A 23,280-nucleotide genomic window follows, 5' to 3' on the forward strand; every position below is an offset into this window, starting at 1 on the left:
AAAATACTGAATTGTCTCTTATTTGGACGGTAGAACAGGCATTCCGTATTTAACTCATGGCTACGGGACGCATTTACTTTGGTATCTTTGTTAACAACTGCGTTTATAGTAGCCGCTGTTTTTAATATAATTCAGTAGTTAGTTAGCTAGCTAACCGGGATAAAAAGCATGCCGTGAGACCATTTTGAGCTAAAACCCAGCTGAATTTTAATATTGGCTACGTAACAAGTGACGGCGAACCTATCATAAAACTAGCTGGCATTCAAACCCGGTTTCAGAGGGTCTTGGAAAAACGCCGTACAGTGCGTGACCGCACCATTTCAAAAAGCAAGACAGAGCTAGGGAGATGAATTTGATTGAGTTGTGGTTTCATGCAGTTTTCTTAAATAATGTAATTACAAAAATGACCAAAATTGGTGTTAATTGTATGGTATAATACAAGAAGGATCTATTTTTCTAGATAGAATCGTTGTTTTCACAGAATCAACGACCAGAGGTTTTTGATTAACAACAGAGCAAATGGAACTACCAACCAGAGTCTTTGCATGACAACGGTAGAATATACCACCACAATGCGTTATGTGAAATTTGGTATCTATTTAAGCTCTAGTAGCTACATTTCCCAGTAGTTTGTGGTAGCTTAATTACTTTCAGAATGATGTAAAGTACTATTCTTTTCACTGGTGAGTAGGACAGCAGCTATTGACAGCTTGTCAAAGGCATCATCGTTATTTAAAGGAGTAACATGGTGGTTGAACGTGACACTTCCCAGTTGTCTTTAGGCAACAACAAAACAAATGTGCATAATTTTTTTATTATTCAGTCATTTCAATGTACTTTAAAACGTATTTTTCTAATCCTAAATTTCCCACTATAAAAGTTCACCCGAACCGTCTGGGCGTGGTAATGAGAACTGTCAGTTAGCTATGATTGACAGACCGTGCCCTGTTACCATAGCTACCCCCATGATAAGCGCTCTTTTTGGGAGACTTTTCACAAGCTAGCTAGCTTAGTAGTATATCAAGTATCGATAGATAGCTAAGGTAAGGACGTTGACTTATATCCAATTATAATTTTTGCTATCTAGCTAGCCAAGTTAAGATAAAAGCACAACTATAACGTCCTCATAAAAGCAAACTAGCTAGCTAACGTTATCGATAACATTGCCTTATGAAGGCAAACTACCTAGCTAGCTAACGTTAGCTAGCTAGCTAAATTAATATAACCTGAAATAATCTAATAGTCCTTAAAAGGCACTCTAATTTAAGTGAACCTAACGTTAGTCAAATATTTGCATTGTCTTGCCTGTAAGCCAGCGGCGCAAACTATGGGTCTCGAGTTATCCATGGGTTTACGGGGCGTGGAAAGGGGAGTGGTTACTGTGTTCGTGACGCACCAAGTTGACAATTTTCTCAACCGGTTGAAAATAGGACGATAAATTTAAAACGCATATTTCTCCAAAAATACAGAACGGACATATTTAATACTTTACTCATTGTGTTTCTTCAATGCCTCTTGTGCAAATAGCACATAAAACTGAGAAAGTGTGAAAATCACCATGGTACTCCTTTAAGAGAGGGGTGTGACTAAGGCTGCATAAATTAATAATTAAAGTCTGAGTGGGTGTGAACAAGAGGGAGTGAGGATCCCAACTTCTTCTTTCAACCTATATTAAAGTTGATTTCTAAGCAGTTTAAATATTTGTATTCCATGCATTCAGCATCAAATAGGTAGAATATACCACCACAAAGCATTATGTGCAATTTGGTGTAACTGGTATCTATTTAAACACATGGTTGCTAAGGAAATATGTCACAAAAGTGTGGGAATCACTTGACAATCTTTGGCAGTGAAAATCTCTGGGTTTCTGGCAGCCCATTCAGCATAAATATCTAACTTCAAAACAGCATAACTTCCTCAGTAATTGTCCAATCTTCATAAGATGAAAGGTTCAAATGTTTTCAGTATATTTCACTGATTTGAATCATTTAAACTCAAGATCATTGACTCAGTCTTTTCAGTTTTTGATCTTATGCACATGCTCAATTACGTGCTTGTCATCAAGAGATTAATATCAGACAAAGGTTGTGTTCACGTTTTTTTACATACATAAGAAGCTCAAAAACACAGGGAACATATACATTGCATTCTATAAATGCAGATATTGGTCTGAAATGTGTGTTGTTTATTCATCATAATATTTATTATAATATTTGGTAGCATTGCGAGATTCAAAGAGAAAGCGCTTAATTTTAATGAAAAGTGGACAAGGACATGTCACGTTCTTTAGCTAGCTTTTTTTAAAGATAATGCATTTTATGTTTTCCATGTGTCATCATTGTACTGTGGCCAGTTAAAACTCTGGAACATTAAAAAAGTTTCTGTTTGTGGTAAAATAAAAAATAAAAAAACACAAAAAAAACAAGGCTAGTAGCAGTGGCAGAAGCTAGTTATGATGGGCCCCAAGCTCATCCACCTGGTTCGTTGAGTTTTTCACAATAGTTTTACAATCGTTAATCGTTTTAACTGAATGATTTTCCATTTTCATCAACACAAGTTTATCCAGTTAGGCTAGTCCCGAGTTGAACTGTTGAGGCCTCCATTCTCTTTCATCCACTAATATCAGTTTAAATGCTAAGATATAATTTATTTTTGGCGCTACCTAAATGGCAATATACACCAGAGTTGTTTGAAATGTACTATGACGTTCACTATTGTAGAATGCCTGCCCAATTAGCTCACAAACGGAAGAGAAATATGTCAGCACGAAAGTGACAGGTCCAATACACAATGAAATAGCTACGTTTAAATATGCGTTTTATCCAGCAAATATCTTAGTGGTAACACTTCACATATAGGTACGCATTTTTTGTGTTTATGGGTGCAGTATTTATTAAGTTTGAAAGTATTAATGTAGCGTGGTTATATAGATTATATATTTTATAGATTATGATTCAGGCCACAAGTTGATCTCCCCTTATTTTATTGCATGGTTCTGACCTGACATTAGAGTCCAGCAGCTTCCTTATTAGCACTTTTCAAACAATTTGCATTTGCTGACTATACGTTCATAAGCAATGACATATTAAGAGCGAGAAGATGACGCAATTTACAAGTGACCTATGTAATAGTCGTCTACTTCTATGCTGCAGTATGCAATATGTTGTACAGCATGTTAGATGTTGTTAGAAGCAGTGGGAAATGCCCACATTAAAAATGAGAGCAGTTATAACATTTCACTTGCACAAAAAAGTTTAATAAAAATAAATTGTGTTTGTAATAAGAAAATAGTTTGCAGCAATATAATAAGAAAAGATAAGCTGTATCCCAGAATTCACCCAGTGACATTGCAGAGCTGTTTTCTTGTGCAAATGATTTTATAATTGCCCAGCTTGGATCTGCAGTTTTTGTCAAAACCCAGAATTGAGTGTAGTGGGAGGGCTGACAAACTGAGTCTGAAATCTCCCTCCCACCTACAAAATATCCCATGTCCACCATTGGGGGCGCTATAACTGAAGCAATCACGTTTAGGTACAATTTGCACATTTTTTTTCTCTGATTCCCTGAGAGTTGATATTTTTCATGGACATTATGTCATCATTTCCAGTTGGGTCATTTTCAATTTTTCGCTATACTTGGACACTGTAAAAATAATTTACCCGATGGGCACCATAGAAGGCACACTTCTGTCCCTGTCTGTAAATACATACCATGAAAATGGTGCCCATTGGAGAAATGCGGGCGGTTCTTTTAACACACCATAACGCAGCAATGGAGACATATTTTTGACTATTACAGGGCCAAAATTGACTGTGTGGAAAAACCTGTACATGGTAGAAATGCCACTTTGAGGGTGGGATTCAAATGCTACCCTGAATTATGAACCAATTAATTGAATGATTCTTTGATTCATGGTTAGAGATATTGCTTTTATGGACCCTTTAGTGGTGGAAGACTGAAATAGAAGTGAAATAACTCAATGTTTTCTCTGGGCCATAGCTCTATGAAATCTGATATTAAATGTGGACTATGCAAGTGTCAGCTATGACTGGCAAACCAACAGAGCAGTGGCAGTGTCCAAACGGAAATGGAATTCCATTTAACTATTTAACTTTGTCTCTTCCAAAGCTGAAATCACAGAAGAGGACCTGTGGTTCTGTGGCGCAACTGATAGCTGTGAATACCCTGGATCTGCTGTGGGAAACACAACCAGGCCGGCACAGAATCTGGTCAACACATTACTCGGCTGCTATGTCGGTATGGTGTGGCATCTATAATATGAGGAAACCATGTCTGATGTTTACAACAGGGTTCTTTGTGTTGGAAGGTTTTATGTAAAATTTTGTGGATTACCTACCAAATACCGTACCTCCCTCCGTCCAACTGCACACGTCTTAGGGTTGGCCGTAAGCCTTGCTGAGAGACTGGAGCACCACGCCCACCTGCTTCACTGTGAATGATCATGTCATCCAGGCAGGCAGCAGCGTATGCAGAGTGAGGGCGTAATACTCGGTCCAGCAGGCGTTGAAACGTGGCGAGTGCCCCAAACAGCCTGAAATGAAGAGTGACAAATTGGTATGAGCCATACGGAGTGGGCATGGCATAAGTGTCAAAACGAGACCTCATTCACCTTGCGATAATTAACACACAACCGTACAGACCAATCCTGCTTACGTACTAACACAATGAGGATGCACCATGCACTGGTTGATTCTTCTAATACTCCCATTTCTAACAGCTCCTAATTCAGCCTGCACAATTTTCTTTTTGTGCTCAGGCAACCTATAGGGTCTGAAATGTGCCGTCACCCCAGGAAAGGTTTCAATATGGTACGGAATGAGATTTGTGTGCCCTGGCAGGCGAGAGAACACATCAGAAAAGTGATTATGCAACAGGGCTACATCTGTTTTCTGGGTCGGTGAGAGATGGTTATGAAAAAGGACCGGGTTGGAATTGGATGCTTTTGTTACCTCAGGTCCCAACTCATCCCTCTCAATCTCTGACGTAACAGGCACCGCCTCTCTCCATGCCTTTAACAAATTTAGATGATAAATTTGTGTTGCCCCGCCGTGTAACCACAAACGGCCCTTGCCACAATTGAGCCCCCCTATTTTATGAGCGTCGCTGACGTACTTGTGCCTGGAGCATATGCTCACGTGACAACTGTCCCAATGTGTAGGGTTTCGCTCGCAGGTCCAGAACATATTGAATTTTGTTTTTACTCGCGCTTGGACCGTCCTCCCAGCTTTCTTTAACCAGGTCCAATATACTGCGTCAAGGTTGGCAACCAAAAAGCAGCTCAAAGGGAGAAAATCTTTGAGCTGGGATACCTCACGCACTGCAAACAATAGAGCGTTCAGCCACTTATCCCAATTTTTACTATCATCGTGTACAAACTTACAAATCATTGTTTTTAAAGTTTTATTAAATTCCACCAGTCTGTCCATTTGTAGATGGTTTGTAGTCTTAATTCTACGCTTTTAATTATCTTTGGAGTCTGTTATTGGTATTTGTCGACCAGAGTTGGGCCAGTGAAAGCTAATGAAGCTGAGAAAAAAGAAAAAAAGTCGGAGCATAGGCTTATCAAAATCAACATTTTAGAATATCACTAAGAAAGAGCACACTGGTTAGCTCAGTAATCTCAAAGGGTCTGGTAGGTCAAGGAAGACTTCTTTAGTTGATGATATAAGAATTCTCACCATAATGGAGAAGAATCCCCAAACAATTGTCTGACAGATCAAAATCACTCGTCAGGAGGTGGGCATGGATGTGCCAGTTACTATTGCCTGCAGAAGATGTCATAAACAGAACTACTGAGGATACACTGCAAGATGTAAACTCCTAGTTAGCTGCAAAAACAGGATGACCTGTATCAGTTAAAAAATGTTTGTACTACAAATGACAAAAAATGACAAAGACACTGCACATAAAACACAACAATAGTCATCCAATATTTATATCTGCTTATCCTGGGCAGGGTCGCGGGGGGTACTGGAGCCTATCCCAGCGTGCATTGGGTGAGAGGCAGGAATACACCCTAGACAGTCTGCCCATCTATCACAGTGCACACACACCATTCACTCACACAGTCATACCTATGGGCAATTTAGAATCTCCAGTAACCTGCATATCGTTGGACTGTGGGAGGACACCGGAGTATCCACAGGAAACCCACGCGAATGCTGAATTCGATCCCAGGACCTTCTTGCTGTGTGCAATAGTGCTACCCACTTATTATTTGCCGATAATATGGGGGTCCAAACATCAATATTAACAGACAAATGATCTACACAAAAATAAAGATCACTGGGATCTTTATATTTTCTGTTTGGGACTCCATGACAATAACTTATGTATATGGCTATGGTGATGCTAAATAGACAAACATTTCATTGTAAATGTGTCACATGGTGTTATACAGTATGTCATTGTGGTATTTTATACACTAAATCAAAAATGTTACCACAGGTCACAGGTTAATCAGTGAGGAACTGCCAGTCATCCAGAGCATAAGTGTCATCCAAAATCACACCTGCAGCCATCTTACCACACCATGTCAATTTCATGACAATGGAGCGAGCCACTTTGATGCCTCCCCGTTGCTCTTTACAGGTTTTGGGGTCCTTGCCATGGTTCTGGTGGCAGTGCTTCTGGACAACATAGACGGGGATGTGGCCAGGACTTACAGGGAGAATAGGGAACCACTGGGCAGTGCTGTTCAGGGTACATTCAGACATCTCAAGGACAAGAGACAGCTTCTTCTTATACCACTGACTATATACAGTGGATTGGAGCAGGCTTTCCTCTCTGGAGACTATAACAAGGTAGTGAGGGGTCTGAAAACTTAACCATGTTTCATTAAAAAAAATGTTTTTGCTGAATATAAATACAGTACAAGCCAAAAATATTAGGCCACTTGTGGTTAAAAAAAATAATTTAGGTTGAGAAGAATTCAGTTAATTTATGTACATTTATTGAATAAAAAAACCAAAGTACAAACTTAGATTTAAACTAATTTTTGGCAGTCTATTCAATTATTTTGCAAAGTAGGAGATGGAGGGGATGGAGGGAGTTGAGGGGTAGTTACATTGAAGGAAATCTTATCTGCCTTAACTTTTTTTTAAATACGCTTAGCCTGTAGAGAAAGTAAAATAGCCTCGAAAAAAGAAATATGTCAAAGAAGAAGGGGTAAGGCTTTGATGTGCAGAGCCAGGTAAACATGTTGTGCAAGAAGGTTACTCACAGCAAGAATTAAGGAGAATTAAGAAGCTTAAGATTTCAGGGTGCGGGCCGTCTGGGTAGTGTAGAGGTAGAAGCACTCGCCTACCACCGCAGAGCCCCGGGTTCAATCACCGGCAGCGGTACTTCCAGCTTGGTCAGACGTTCCGACGAACACAATTGGCAGTGTTTGCGGGTGGGAAGCCGGTGAGGGTATGAGTCCTGATCGCTGCATTAGCGACTCCTACTGGTTGGTCGGGGCGCCTGTCCAGCGGGGAGGGGATCCGGGGGTGAACCTCCGCGCGCGTTACGCTCTCCCGGTGAAACTCCTCACTGTCAGGTGAAAAGAAGTGACTGGTAACTCCACATGTATCGGAGGAGGCATGTGGCAAGTCTACACCCTCCCCAGACCAACAGAGGATAGCGCACTGACCAGGACTGTGGCTGGTCTAATTGGTATAACGACTAAATTGGGGAGAAAATGGGGAAAAAAAAAAAAAAGATTTCAAGGTGCAGTGATATCAGAGGTAGAAACAAATATCTTGTGGTGTGGAGAAAAAGCAACCACCATACAACTAGAAAGAAGTCAGTTTCCCTGGCTATAGTAAAACGGCAACTATGTTCTGCTTGTCTAAAATTATGTGGCTATTAAATAATGAGTCTAATGCTGTAATTCAATTTTAATGAAGAAAACATTTAATTCCTTTCCCCTTCAATATATTCTCCTTCTGCAACTACACATCGCTGCATTTTGGTCTTCCCCTGTTCAAAGCATTGCAGTAGGTCTTCTTTCGTTAGTAGTCTCAGAAGCTCCATCGTTTTCTTCTTCACTTCTGGAACAGACTCGTACTTGACCACCCTCCCTATTCACCAGATCTGGCACCATTCAACTTTTTTCTTTTCCTTAAAATGAAGTTTGCACTCAAGGGAACCCGTTTCGTGTCTGTTCCAGAAGTGAAGAAGAAAACGACTGAGCTTCTGAGACAACTAACGGAAGAAGACCTACTGCACTTCTTTGATCAGTGGAAGAGAGGAATGCAGCGGTGTGTAGTTGCAGAAGGGGAATATATTGAAGGGGAAAGGAATTGAAATGTAAGTTTTTTTCATTAAAATTGAATTACAGTATTAGTCTCATTATTTAATAGCCACACCTCGTATCTCCGAAAAAGCATTTTTACTTCCTTGGTCCAGTATTGATGGTGCTTGACCCACTGGAGTTTTTTCTTCTTGTTAGCAGCACGTACCAAGAGCTTTTTCACAGATGCACATCCTTTTAGACCAGCAGATTATAGTTGCCATCTCACTGTAGTCTTTCTAGCTGCATCGAGTTCTTCCTGTAGTTGTGGCGCACTTTTATGATGGTTTCTTCTGTGGGCAACACAAAATATTTGTCTTCAGATCTTCCTGGTCTTCTCCTGGTAAAATTACAGCCCATCAGCTGGATCCTTCTGAGTGTGTACTGATGAACACTGCACCTGGAAATTTTAAGCTTTTCTTCTTTGCCATATATATATATATTTTTTTACAACTTTAGCGTCCATCCTACTTGCACTACAGTCTAAAGGTATTAGGCTACCTATGGTTTTTAATTGCCCCTCCATCTCCCTCCCCCAAAATAATTAGAAATATTTCCAATAATTTGTTTTATTGTAATTATTGCCAATAGTTGCTATTTTGAGGAAAGCTGTATCTAAGATTATTTTTAAATAAAACTCATCTTGTATTATTGAAGGTAGAAATTACATTACATTACATTACATTACATTGCAGGCATTTGGCAGACGCTCTTATCCAGAGCGACGTATAACAAAGTGTATAACCATAACCAGGAACAAGTATGACGAAACCCCTAGAGAGAAGTACCGGTCCAAGTGCAGGGAACAACCGCATAGTTCAACTTGGACCCTGAAGGTTAAACTGATTAACACTAACAACGAGAACGGCAACAACGCAGTCTATGGAAAAAATACAAGCAGTAGTTAAGACAGTTAATGCACCTAAGTCACCTACGAAACAGCTTACAGTCATTTACAGGGGGGTAGGGAGGGATGGGGAGAGGTGCAGTCTTCAGCCGTCGTTTGAAATGGGTCAGTGTCTCAGCTGTTCTGACCTCCACAGGGAGGTCATTCCACCATCGTGGGGCCAGAACAGACAGGAGACGTGTTCTGGAAGTGCAGGTGCGAAGAGGGGGAGGTGCTAGGCGTCCTGAGGTAGCAGAACGGAGGGATCTGGCTGGCATGTAGGGTTTGAATATCTTGTGGAGGTGTGCTGGGGCTGATCCCTTGACTGCCTGGTATGCTAGGACCAATGTTTTAAATTTGATGTGAGCTATAACAGGCAGCCAGTGGAGGGTAGTGAGCAGGGGAGTGACGTGGGAGTGTCTGGGGAGGTTGAAGACCAGACGAGCCGCAGCATTCTGAATGAGTTGCAGGGGTCTGGTGGCAGATGCCGGTAGTCCAGCCAGAAGAGAGTTGCAGTAGTCCAGGCGGGATAGAACCATTGCTTGGACCAGGAGCTGGGTTGAGTAGGTGGTGAGAAAGGGGCGGATTCTGCGGATGTTATACAGGAAAAATCTGCATGCCCGGCTTACTGCTGCGAAAAAAAAAAAAGTTTTGCTTTGGTTTGTTATTCAATAAATACACATAAATGAACTGAATTCTTCTCTACCTAAAGTTTTTTAAAACCACAAGTGGCCTAATACTTTTGGCCTGTAGTACTATAACTTGTACATATACAGTCTATGATTGATCTCCCTCATGAAAATAATGTTACTCAGTTCTATAACTCAGTGTAACAGTATTACTTACCATTTAGGTAGCAGCCACTTTTATCTGAAGTGCCTTATAATCACTGCTTAATTTGTACATTAGGCATTAGGAAGTGCCAGAATACAAAGTGCCCATGTAAAGGAGGTGTGGAAAAAAAGTGATGTGACTCTGCAGTCGTGAACCGGAGGTGTAAGCGGCTGCAAATGAGAGCGAGGGTTAGGGTTGAAGACCTGATTAACAATATAACTACGTAATAATAATAATAATAATAATAATAAATTTCACTTGTATAGCACTTCTTTTTTGCTGGAGAAGAGTTTAAAATGCTTCCAAGGAAAAGGTAAAAAGTCCAAGTTATATTGAATGCTTAATAGGTCTATGGGAGAGCTTGCTGGTAAAACAATGTTTTAAGAGCAGTTTTAAAAACAACTGGGGTGGTCAGGGAAGGAGTTCCTCAGATGCGGTCCCATAGAACAAAAGACCTGGCCTCCCATAGTCTGGAGTCATGCAGTGGGCACTTGGAACAGAGGAAATTAGGTAGCACAGAGGGTGTGTGTTATGGCAAGCCGTTTTAGCTTTAATTCATTTCTGGAGGATATCACAAATTCAATTCTAACTAGTTAGAATGCAAATTCTTGATATCAGAAATTCAATTGTAACTAGTTATAATGTATATTTCTGATATCATAAATAATATTTCTGATATTTCTGATATCTATAAACTGTAATGCCATCAGTATCGGAATTCATTCTATGAATTAGACGTTTCATATCAATGGAGTTACTTATAGTAAAATGCCATTTCGAATCTAAATCATATGATTACAATAAACAGTAATCCAATTTTGATATCATGATCAATTAACTAGTCGAAATGCCAATAGTTGATATCAGAAATAAAATTTTAACTTGTTGAAAATCCACTTGTTGATATCATTAAATCAAATTTTGATCTCAATAATTAAATTTAAATTCTTGATATCGAAAATTGTATTTATGACATCAAGTATTGGCATTTGAACTAGCTAAAATTGAATTTCCAATATCAAGAAGAGTCATTTTAACTAACTTTCTGATATCAGAAATACACATAACTAGTTACAATTGAATATCTGATATCAAGAATTTGCATTCTAACTAATTAGAATTGAATTTGTGATATCCTCAAGAAATGAATTAAAGCTAAAACGGCTTGCCATAGTGTTCAGACTCGTGTAGACTTTGTATGTCAGAAGTAGTGTTTTGAAGTTGATTATGTACTGATCTGGACTGACTGTTTTCTTGATTTTGGTGAGGACACAATGGTGCTATTTTGATTGATCTAATGTTGGCTGATGGATTTAGTATCCAGTGTCAGTGGCCATCAGCAGGTCATTGAAAAAATTCAGTGTGGTTTCAGTGCTATGTACGGGGTGAAAATCAGACTGAAATGTTTCACAATTAGAGGATGACTGTGACTGAAGCTGGGAGACAACATTTTTCCTGATTTTAGAAAGAAGCGGTAAGTTGGTAATAAGCACTGGTGTAGTGGCATTGTAACACAGTAACAATGACAAAATAAATAGTGAACTGCTGTTAGTGTAAGGGGGTTCCCCTTTTACATTTTAAATATTTCCATCTAACATGGTTTTTTAATACATTTAGCGCCTAGCTGAAAAACGCTTCTGGTAAAACAAATGTTTTGCTACTGAGCACAGTCTCTTTATCACACCTGCTGACTCCCTGTCAACACAGAAAACATCTTTTTTTTTTTACCTTAGGGGTCTGATAAGAGGCAGACTTCCCTAAACTATTGTGCACAGAAGACGTCATAAACAAAACTACTGGGGCTACACTGCAAGATGTAAACCACTAGTTAGAAGCAAAACCAGGATGGCCAGGTTACAGTTTGCTAAGAAGTATGTTTAAAAAAAAAAAAAAAAAAGCCTGCAGAGTTTTGGAAAAAGGTCCTGTGGACAGATGAAATCAATATTTCTTTGTATCAGAGTGATGACAAGAGCAAAGTGTGGTGGCTGAAAGGAACTTCCTAAGACCCAAATCACCCCTGCTCATATTGTTTGATTACAAATCTAAAATTGTGGTGTACAGAGCCAAGTCTAGAAAAAAGTACATCTTTGTCACAAACATTATGAACTCACTAGGCCATATGGCCATTTTATTTTTTTAACAGTCGTTCGAAGAAAAGAAAGATTTAAAAAAAACCCACAAATTGCAGAGCATTGAAGTTTGTGGCTGAGAAATAGAGCTGATCTGGAATCAGACATTTTGCACAAATACGCAGGTATCCCGTGTTTTTCCACATACACCCAAATAGAGGTTAATATGTGAATGAAGCACTGAGAGTAATATGTGTCTGTCACACACCAAGTGGGACACCCCGGGGAGGGAGATGCAGCAGTATCGAGTTGTCTGTCGCATGAAGAGAGAGAGAGACACCTTCACCCTTCCCCCTCACAGGTTCCAGGCAAAAACAATAAACTAAAACAAGCTAAAATAACAAAGACAAAAGAAAGTAAAACAGAGCAGCAACTTTTCATGCTCTGTAGCTGACCTGCCTTCCTGGCCAGGTTCAACTCCTCCAGCATCCCAGCTGAGAATTGCTTTCTTTTTTTAGTGCTCAAAATAAAATGAAACGAAAATCATAATTACACTCTCGGTGTTAGCTCCCGGCCTCGGCTCCCGAACTGTGGAAAGAAGCACCTCTTTAAGCATCTGGGCTGATTAGCTAACGCAGCCAAGGTGCGTGTGCTCTCTCCACCAGCCGACGCAGCTGAGACCAATCTGCCTCTCCGGTGGAGTGACTGCTACAGTGTCTCTTACCATCTGGACCAACATGTTCATATTTTATGCGAATTACAACTATTTTGGGTACATTTTTCTACTGATGTGCAATGATGAAAATAGGTAGACTACATTACCGATGCTATTCTGCAATAACCTACTAAGCCTGTCCGGACGGGGCTAAAGACAGCGCATCTATTGGCTGCTGGTAGTGTACCATTATAAATTGCGTTGTTGACCATCACAAACCTTTTGAGCCAACAATTAAAGCACATTACAGCTTCAAATTTATCAGTTGAGATATTAACAGGTATAATTTACGGATTTGTTGCTGCCTTCTTGGATTACCGCAATTTTAGCCATTTTCATCTGTACTTTGTTTTGGTTTATCCACTTGGCTGAGACTTATGAAACTTTGCAGCTTGGTAGAGGGTACATCCCAATGGCAACTGAGTGATTTTGGCACTGATTAGCACCTTAGTGGAGCTATCATCATTCGAATTTCCAGTATTCAAACAATCATAACTCTCTTGCCATTCAGAATGTCTCTCCTCATGGACAACTCAAATAGATCCAGGAGTCATTTTGTCAATTACCAATTAGAATTTTCCACCATTTTGAAGTTTTTGTAAAATCTTTAAGATATCTCCTCCAAGACTGTTAGACAAATCAAAATGTAACTGGCATTAATTTGTTCAGGAGAGGGCCCTCTAAAAAGTTACTGTGATGAAAGTTGATACTCCAAAAACTGCATTAAGCCATAATTAAAAATTGGCTTATCACAAAAATGCTCAGAACTCAATTGATGACATTTGGCTGTTACATTGGTACTGACAAATTGAGCCTATACCTAAGGGACTGCCCCAATTGAGACATGGTGGCGCTATAGGGTACAATATTATTTTTAAAATGATTAAATTCATGAAAACCATTGTCTTTTAGACATTTAAAACCTACTTGAGTGATCAATTTCCTCAGCTGGAATATATATATATGCACCTAATTTGTCATTGGTAATAGTAATGGCTATATCTACATAGCAGAGCCACCGACAATTTCAGAGACTTTTCTCCACGCTGCGTTCCACTTATCGGTGTCTCTGTAGGAGATCGTATAAAGTTGGGAAACCCAATGTGGCAAACAAGCCAGCCACAGGCCACTGAAGTGGCTTTCCTAGGGGCCCTCCAACACAGAGACAGAGGGAAAAGATGTTCAAATAGTCCACATTTATTTACAAGGGTTTGGCAAGATGTTACTGCCAAGGAGCAGATGTAAAACACTGTCATGACAGAGAGGCTTCCCTTGTGTGGGTGGGGATGGCAGATTTAACCTGTGCGCACTGATTACCTCACTACGCACAGGTGCAGCCACCGCTGTTCCTGCGCCCAATTAGCCTGGCCAATTATCTAATTCATAACCAATTATCTAACTAGCCAGGTGTAATTAGCTTGACCCAGGGCAGGTGTGGCTGCTTAAACCAGCCATCCCCACACCACACCCAATAAAGGCAATTACGAGTGAGTCCTCCATTGTGGAACTATAGAATGTGGAACTATATTTATAAAAACATTGGGACAATTTACTTGACGGATCATTAGATCAAATCTGATTGGTTACCGCAATGTGACCGCCTGGGGATCAAAGTTAAACTTCAGCCATCTCCCCCACCACCTCGCCCTGCGCCGCCTGCAATCCCAACATGAATGGAGGCGGTGTCGCCGCCAGGCAGTGCCGCGTACAGTGTGGCTTCATTGTAACTTAGCTCAGCTACGAAGGATTATTGCTCCTGGTAGTGCCGGAGAGTGATGCAAAACTTCAGCTCTTAAGAAATACATGCAACCAAGCTAGGTATTCGCCCACTACCGACTATACAACGAGTGTGGTGTCATTAGGGTTAGAAAGTTAGTCAGGGAGAAAGGGAGAGAGAAAGACTATACATATGATTGTATTCTTAGATTACATCACCAGCGCAAATGATTGTCAAACACAAAATGGAAACACACGGTCACATTAAACTCAATACAGACTAAGCTAAACTTCTATTGCCTGGAAATTTACTCAGTCTTGCTGTCCATCCATTTAGGTAGCGGCCTCCAGTGGTCGCTGTGGGGTCCTGGAGAGACCAGTCTTGGTGTTGTGAAATTGTGGAGGTTTCCAGATGTGAGACGCGCAAGCCGAGTCCTTGTTCCGTAGCAACAGCGATGTGGTTCTTCCCGTGGTCAACAAGGTTCTTCTTCCAGTAGCTTGTCATGGTTAGTCGAGGCAACATCGTGCGTGCGCTGGATGGGCTAGGCTTAGTCGCCGCCAGCGAGCTAAATCGGCAGAGCCTGGTTACTGCTTACAGCGACTTTATGCGTATAGATACGTCGGTGACAGCAGTGATCCTAGGCGTTCTGCAAGCATTTGAATTAGAGTTCTATAGAGTTGTGAGAACTTGAGTTAGGCCCATAGGAGTTCTACATTATATGGGATTTCAAAGGACAATCGTTGGGGGGGGGGGGGGGCATGACCTTCACACTATTGGTGTGTGACAAGGATCTAGAAAGCTGCGCATACTGATGATGTCATCAGATGCACGTCAGATGCGCTGCATGTTCTTAAAGAAAGAAAGAAATTTGGACGACACAGACTGACCGAGTGTACCTAAAACAGTTATGAAGAGGCATGAGTGTTATCCACTGAACTGTTTAAGAACTAGAAGGAAAATGTGGTCACGTGACACCATTCAATTCTATTCAATTCGATACTTCCACATGTGGAACCACCGCAAGATGGCTGCCATGGCCCGGAAATATAATTATATGATGAGGCTGCCATGTATTTCCTATGAGAGTTGTATAAATCCAACAAACTTGCTACTGCGCGAATTAGATGCCAAAAGCTCACATTGAGGTAGTCAATAGAGGCAGGCAATAACATTATACATTTTTCCTGGAGCATAAACCTTTTTTTTTGGCTGAACAGAAAAGAGAAAATTATGACAAAATATCACTATTCCGTTTGCGTTGACTAGGCGGACTGATCTCTGATTGGTTGAGAACAAAATCGATGAGATTTGAAACACGGTCTTGAAAAAACCACAGTGGCTTCTTCACTTACTTCAGCTGTGGGTAGGCCCAGAGCCGTGGAGCTCTATCTATGGCTCTGGGTAGGCCTAGTACAGCTAAATAGCACGATAACTACTTGTTAGCTAACAGTTATAAATTTTGCTAGCTTAGCTGGCTAGCAACTGTTGCCTGGGTGTTTTTACCTTGTGCTTAATAAAAGTTTCTAATGCATTTTTGCATTTGATATTCTGCCCTATGCTATGGTGCTGTTTGTGAAATAACTGAATTACTCAGCAGCCATTACACTGTGCAAAACAGACAAGCTGACCACATTCATGTGCCATGTCACGTTGGCCAATCAGAGAATTTACTATGGGCCGTGGAAAAAGCGCTGTTTTGAGAAGGCAGTTTCCCTTGTACTTCATTGGTGTTATCCCACATCCACCTGGTCTCTCAATGGAGTCGATGCATGAATCGAGGGTGCAATGCATGCTTTTGCACCCTCGTGGAACTCACTATGTACTTTGCCAGCTTTATTATTGACACAGTATTTGCTACTTAATCTCCAAACAGAACTCACATTTGTGTTGTTGAATTCCAGTGTGCTTTAACGGGGGGAACAGGTGAGTCCCTACATAGTGTTCTAAGATAGTAATTAAGTAATCAGAGCATTTCATGTCTTCAATGCATATCCCATTTATTAGGGTTGGGATGCAGTTAATCAGTGCTTGTTAAAGACTCATTCCCTTTAAAAATGATAGGACCATTGGGTGCATCAAAGACTATATGGTATACTTTATCTGTGAGTGTGATCCTGTATTTATTCAAAAATGTACTATTACTGTTTAATTAAATATTGGGGGGGGGGGACCAGCATTTCTATACACAGCTCGATAAATGCTGGGATGTTACTTGTAGAATTCATATTTTGTATTTTTATTTTCTGGTAAGTTCAGTCTCTCACAATCATGTCTTGCTAACATGTCTTCCTGCAGTACTACGTAACTTGCACGATGGGTATATACTTTGTGGGCTACTCAATGATTTGTTTTGGTGCAACAAATGCCTTGTGCTCCTTGGCCTTTGGGAAGATGGCACAGTACACAGGAAGATTTGCCCTATTCACCTTTGGTAAGTGGGACCAATTAATTGAATCAAGGTTAAAATTGCTGATTATTTTGTCCGAATAGACTGTCACAAATTATGAATTAGTATAGGGAGACTCCACTCTGGTCCTGCGGTGGGGTGAGGGGGGGGGGGATCTAGTTTATATAATAATCTGGTTTCAAAATTCATTTTTGGTTTGAGGGGGATATCTCATCTGAATTGGCCCCTTCATGTGCAGCTGGTGAGGTCTGGATTTGATGAATTTTTGATACACATAGAGCCCATTCTTGCTTGATCGGTCAAGTTGTATAGTTCATACAACTTGACCGATCAGTTGACCGATAAGTCTAAAATTCTGTATCTCTGTAGTTCAAATGTGTAACTTCCCTTTCCAGACCCCATATATATATACAGCATAGAGATTGGGTACAACTAAAAATAAAATAAAATCTGCAGACTCTTCTGCTCCAGGACCAGGGTTGAGCCTTCCAGATTTTGTAGGATTGCATTACCACATCATCATACCTGTTAATATTTGTGAATTATTTAATGGGCTATAAAGGTAGTGTATCCAGCAAAATTTCCTTATGCAGTAATGTGTTCTACAATAAATTGAATCCTGGCAGAGTCAATGCATTCTGCAGCCATTCGTGGGAGAAAAATAAATAATTCATAGGTGCTAAAAAGTAATTGTTATAATTGTTTTATACTTCTCTCAGCCGCAGGGATGAATTGTGCCTGCATCATCGCGCTGTTGTGCTGGAAGCCCCATCCAGACCAATTGCCTGTCTTCTTTGTGTTCCCTGCTATCTGGGCCATGGCTGATGCTGTGTGGCAAACGCAGATAAATGGCAAGTTATTTTCCAAAATTCTGACGGTATGATGTGTCTAAGCTTCCACATGTGGGGTTGTGGGGCGTATTAACTTCAATTACTTGGTCTTTGATTACTACCAAATTTTTGAGAAAACAGTGTCTTCGGAAAGTATTCACCCCATTGAGCTTTTTCTCATTTGCCCTGTTACACCTTAATATTTTAATGCATTCAAATTCAAAAACTGAAGAATAATGCAAATTTCATAGTAATAAAAAAGGCCTTTTTCAGGGAACAAGTAATGGGTTAACAACTTACAGCTTTTCTGCAGCAATGGGAGTGAATTAAGCCTTGAAAGTTGATGCAAACAATTCCTACAGGTGTCCCAACTTTTGATGATTACTTACAAACCCTATGTCTGTATAAAATCGGTGTTGGAACAGTCTGTGTTACTACACCTCTGAAGCATTATTCGGACAATATTGCACTGCAGGAAGTAGTATATTGCTATCATAATGGGGAGAAAAGTGCAATTAACAAAGGATGAAAGACAGACCATTATAAGAAGAGAATACTTCGAGCTGCAGGTTTGAAAGTTTGAGTGGAAGTACAAAAGCCATTGCTAAAATAGCAAAATAAGAAAAAGAGGCTTGCCTGGGCCATGAAGCACCAGCAGTGGTTTACTGAAGACTGTAAGAAGGTCTTATGGACCGATGAATCAAAATTTGAAATTTTCGGTTCATCACGCAGGGTTTTTGTACGCCGTCGAGTAGATGAAAGGATGGTTCCTCAGTGTGTGACACCAACTGTCATACATGAAGGAGGAAGCGTGATGGTCTGGGGCTCTTTTGCTGGATCCAGAGTCGGCGACTTGCACAGAGTGACTAGCACCCTGAACTAAAAGGGCTACCACAACATTTTGCAGCGCCATGCAATACCCTCTGGTCTACGCCTAGTTGGTCAGGGGTTCATCCTACAGCAAGATAATGATCCAAAACATAACTCCACGCTATCTCAGAACTACCTTAAAGGAAAAGAACAAGATGATACGCTTGAAATCATGGAATAGCCATCACAGTCTCCAGACTTAAACCCCATTGAGCTGGTTTGGGATGAACTGGACAGAAGGGTGAAAGCAAATCTACCAAGTGCAACGCATTTGTGGGAACTTCTGCAACAGTGTTGGGAAGAACTTTCCGAACAATATTTGATTTCCATTGTAAAAAGAATGCCACGAGTGTGTTCAGCTGTTATATCTATAAAAGGTGACTTCATTGTTGAGATGAAAATTTATATTAATCTCCAATTGTTCATTTGTTCTAAGCTTTAATTTCAGAGTACATTGAGACAACCATGTAAATTTCAATAAAAACTGGAAAAATGAAGGTGTTCTAAAACTTTTGACCAGTAGTGTAGAAGTTACATGACTAGTTGAGAATCGGGACTACAACAGTACTATGATCTGTTTATAAAAGCAGAAAGATTGGCACAGCCCACAACAATCAGGAACGGAATGCATTGTTTTTTTGCCGGGCTTCATTCTGAGGACAAAAGATATCTATGGTGATATCAAAGCAGCAATTGTTGTGGCTCGTCCATCTGGGAAGGGAATACATTTTTTGTTCCTAAACATGACGTTGCGCATTATGGCTAAACATTTCCACTTTGGAACAGAAGTGTTCTATAAATCTCTTGGCTCATTCAGGTACAATTCTGCAACCTTGTGCCATGCTGCAATGTTCTTTTATGAGAGAAGGCATTTTCTTCTTGGTAGTCTTCCATGAAAGGGTACTTGTCTTTTTCCAATGGTGGAGTCATGAAATCTGCCATTTACCTAGATGTAGCTTCAGGGCCCTTTAAAACAATGCCAAATATGAATTTTTTATTTTTTATTTTTTAGATGAATGGTCCACAATCAAAGGAATGCAGTTATTATTATCACGGCAACATCAGGAGTCAAATCAGGAGAATTATTATGACAATTCGAGGGCTTAGAACCAGAGGGACGTAATGTATGAATGGCATGCAGTTTCTGTCAAAAAGTTTGATGGATTGAAACCCCCGCCCCTTGTCCCACCCCCTGTGGTGTATTATTTTTTATGATCATTATTTAATTTTAAAAAAAAAAAGTTTTATATAGTCATTGTTTAATAGTTTTATTTAGGTTTGTTGGTTTTTAGCGTAACATATGCGTGATTTGGCATATATTTTATTTTAATGGAAATGTTTGTTTTTAAAAGTAAAGTAATCCATGAGGGAAAGTGTTCATTATCTTTGTGCTTTTTAAGCGTGTTTGAAAAGGGTAGTTTTTTGTAAAAATGCTTTAGCAACTTAAAACATTTTATTGTCTTGAAACACCAATTGCCACCAAATAACCGAAAAGGCAAATGAATGCGTTAATAGGGTTACATGCGTTAAAATGTTTAAAACAAGTATAAATTATGTTAGAAAAGTTTGGTAGTTGTTTCGTAAAGTAGATTAGTTTATTAGTTAGACGAGGAGACAGCGTTGTGTGTATGAGCGTTAGTTTTGTGTCAAATAGAATTTAAGAAAAGCGAAAGCATGTTAAAATTGTAAAACAATGAAAATAGCAAGTAGTTACATCTTAGAATTGTTTAAAAAGCAAAGGCAAAACGTGGCAGTTGTAAGTTATCAGGCTATGTGTGAAAAGAGTTTCTTTTTAAAAAACTATGACAGAAGAGACATTTAGAGAAAGAAGACATTTAGAGACAGAAACAAGCAAACCTAGGTTATTTTCTCTGCGGAAATCCTTCTTCGGATTGATGTCCGTAATTGTGGAGAGAGAGAGAGCAAAAAGAGCAGCTATGTCCGATGTCTAGGTCCGACTGGAATCACTGTCACACGGACAGGCTCGGCGAAAGTTTTGTGGGTCTGGCGTAGGCTGTGACGGGTTTTTGTCATGTGACAGCATAGGCTGTGGTATGTATTGTGAAGCCGGGCACCCACCGCACGCGTATCGACCGCGAGCGCACTACGCGCGTAACTGAAGCGTAGTTGAAGTACTGTTATTACAACGGCAGCGGGCGACGTCGTCTCCACCAGATGCGAACGCGTCGCGTACCGGCTGGGAAGCTCGCGCGACACAAGCGAACTGAAGCGTAGTTTTTCGCTTCTGTTCTATTTTTTCGGCTTGTCGCGCGTCACGGTGGCGTGTTTATACACAGAAATATGCTCTAAAATGCTAGGTATACATGCTCTGATTTATATTTCATCCTTATATTACTGGGGGTGTGTCCCTAGTTACCTCCCAGATATTTTATAAGCAGCTAAAAAAATACAAGCCTTTTCGTTTTGTAAAAATAAAAAAATAAATAAATAACTGGAACCTGGGGAAAAGGCAAACTTAGTTTCGCTGTCTTATTTTGCGGAGGGGGTGGGGTAAATTTGAAAATACACCACAGAAAGACGTAGCCTATTGAATGACGTAGCAGTGAATGCACCGAGCAGCGGTTTGTTAGCTCGAGTGTTGGAAGGTAGTTTTTAACCAACCATTGCTCAGCCTATTTGACTTCTCCGATGTGTTCGTTCGCCGTGCTTTCAAAAAGGGCTTGTTAATAAAAATCAGATAATCCACAGAGCTTTAAAAAAATCAGATTATTTAGTGGTTTTGCCGATGAAAATGCACCTATTTTATAAATGAAGTTGTAAGCAAGCCTTTATTGCGCTTGTACTTCAAAGCTTCCGGTGTTCATGGCGTTGTGGTGTTCATATCCCTTCAAGATTAAACTGTTACTGTCTTTTTCATGATGATTTTACTAAATATGATCCTATAAATGTTTTGACGTGAATGACAAGACAACACGGGAATTCCCAATGGTTGATTACGGATTATTTATTATTATTATTATGATCATTACATATTCTTCATGAAATTGGCACGCTTGTTAACCAAGCAAATAAATTAATACAGTTTGAGATTGATTGTTATGCAGGCTACGTTGCGATTTAAGTTTATGGTAATTCTTGAAAGCGTTTACTTTCTCACGTATTTACGAGTTAACGAAATATTACCAAATTAACAAACTGAAAAAGGTCTCTCACCAAAGTATTCACTTAACCCATAATCAACAGTCGTGAACAAACGTGAAATACACGATGTAATCCCACTGCAGACTGCGAGAGCTACTAGGAATATAGAGCTTTAAGCAAGCCTTTGCGCGACACAAACGGAACCAGTGGAGACACGCTACGCGCTGCGTCGTGCTGCTTCGCCGTGCTGCTTACGCGACGCTTACGCGACGCGTGCGGTGGGTGCCCGGCGTGAGGCGGAGGTTTGCTTTGAGGGGGATGGACTTTTCATAAATGTGCACCTATTTCAAAAGCAACGTTGTGAGACAACGGTCTCTTTGAAGTGTGCAAAGATCCTATATAACATATATTTATATGAACTAGTAGCGCAACTTGGAACCCCTTTTATCATTATGTTTCCAGACGTTAACAAAAAATAGTCTATTCAACGGTAAATGGGCGGCATTTATATAGCGATTTACAATTGATGCCTCTCATTCACCAGAGCAGTTAGGGGTTAGGTGTCTTGCTCAGGGGACACTTCGAAACGCCTGAACCGGCAGCCCTCCGACCGACAGACCGCCGCTCTTACCTCATGAGCTAAGTCACCCCTAGTAGAGCTTTTGGTTATTAAATAACACAAGGAGCTAACATAGCCTATATTTATATGAACTAGTAGCGCAAAGGGGAAACCCTTTTATCATTATGTCTCCAGACGTTAACAAAACAATAGTCTACTATGGCCTGCAGAATAGAGTCGCAATATAATAGTAGCCTAGGTCTAATTCTTATTTTTACGTAGGCTATAGCCCACAAGCATTTTTAAAGTAGCAAAGTTTCAAAACAAATGTTTTGGGTCGCCTTTTACGTTGGTAAGCTTTTGTCTAATATTTAGCTAGCCTACAGCCGTGATAAACACTTTGTTTTAAAAACACGACTAAGCTATGATAGAGCAGAACTAATGAGCTTATTGACCATTAGATCTAATTACAAATCAGCGTTTTCTATAAAGGTTATGATTGCCTACAGACCTTATGTTTTCCTCCACACTAGGCATTTGAACATATAAAATTGCTGATCACCACTTCCATTGAATTTTGAGTGGTTTAGTAAACTTTGTAACACCTGTGGTGTTCCGGGTCTAAAATGACCGCCATAGGAAATGAATGGGTAAGACTATATTATGTTCATCCAGCAGAGATGAACATAAAGATTCAGGAAGTCCTTCTACAAATTGTACATTCTTTATTTTACAAAGCAGTTCATCATACATTGGCTGCCAGCATGAATAAAACCAGACAATATTCTGTGGTACGGTGGACAAAACATGAGATGCGTTTTCTAATATCATTTTCACAAAGACACTTTTACCACAGTTTGATGGTTCTGAGATGATGCATGAAAACGGATGTTGAAGACGGCTGTCAAAATCCTCATCCCCAAACACTGATTTAGAAGCCATATGGTAATGTTGTGAAATCGGGGAGCAGGACCCTTTTGTTGTACACTACTCTGAAT

General features: G+C 40.1%; 1 protein-coding gene across 1 annotated transcript in view; it reads left to right on the forward strand.

Moving 5' to 3' along the window:
* Positions 1 to 23,280, forward strand: part of LOC135254956 (protein unc-93 homolog A-like) — a 59,134-nt gene that overhangs the window by 25,021 nt on the left and 10,833 nt on the right. The window contains exons 4-7 of the mRNA XM_064335589.1: positions 4,129 to 4,257; positions 6,613 to 6,824; positions 16,810 to 16,945; positions 17,641 to 17,772. Of these exons, the coding sequence (XP_064191659.1) occupies positions 4,129 to 4,257; positions 6,613 to 6,824; positions 16,810 to 16,945; positions 17,641 to 17,772 (609 nt within the window). The remainder of the gene's footprint in view (positions 1 to 4,128; positions 4,258 to 6,612; positions 6,825 to 16,809; positions 16,946 to 17,640; positions 17,773 to 23,280) is intronic.

Source organism: Anguilla rostrata, chromosome 1 (genome assembly GCF_018555375.3).
Source record: "Anguilla rostrata isolate EN2019 chromosome 1, ASM1855537v3, whole genome shotgun sequence".
In the NCBI taxonomy this organism is placed as follows: domain Eukaryota; kingdom Metazoa; phylum Chordata; class Actinopteri; order Anguilliformes; family Anguillidae; genus Anguilla; species Anguilla rostrata.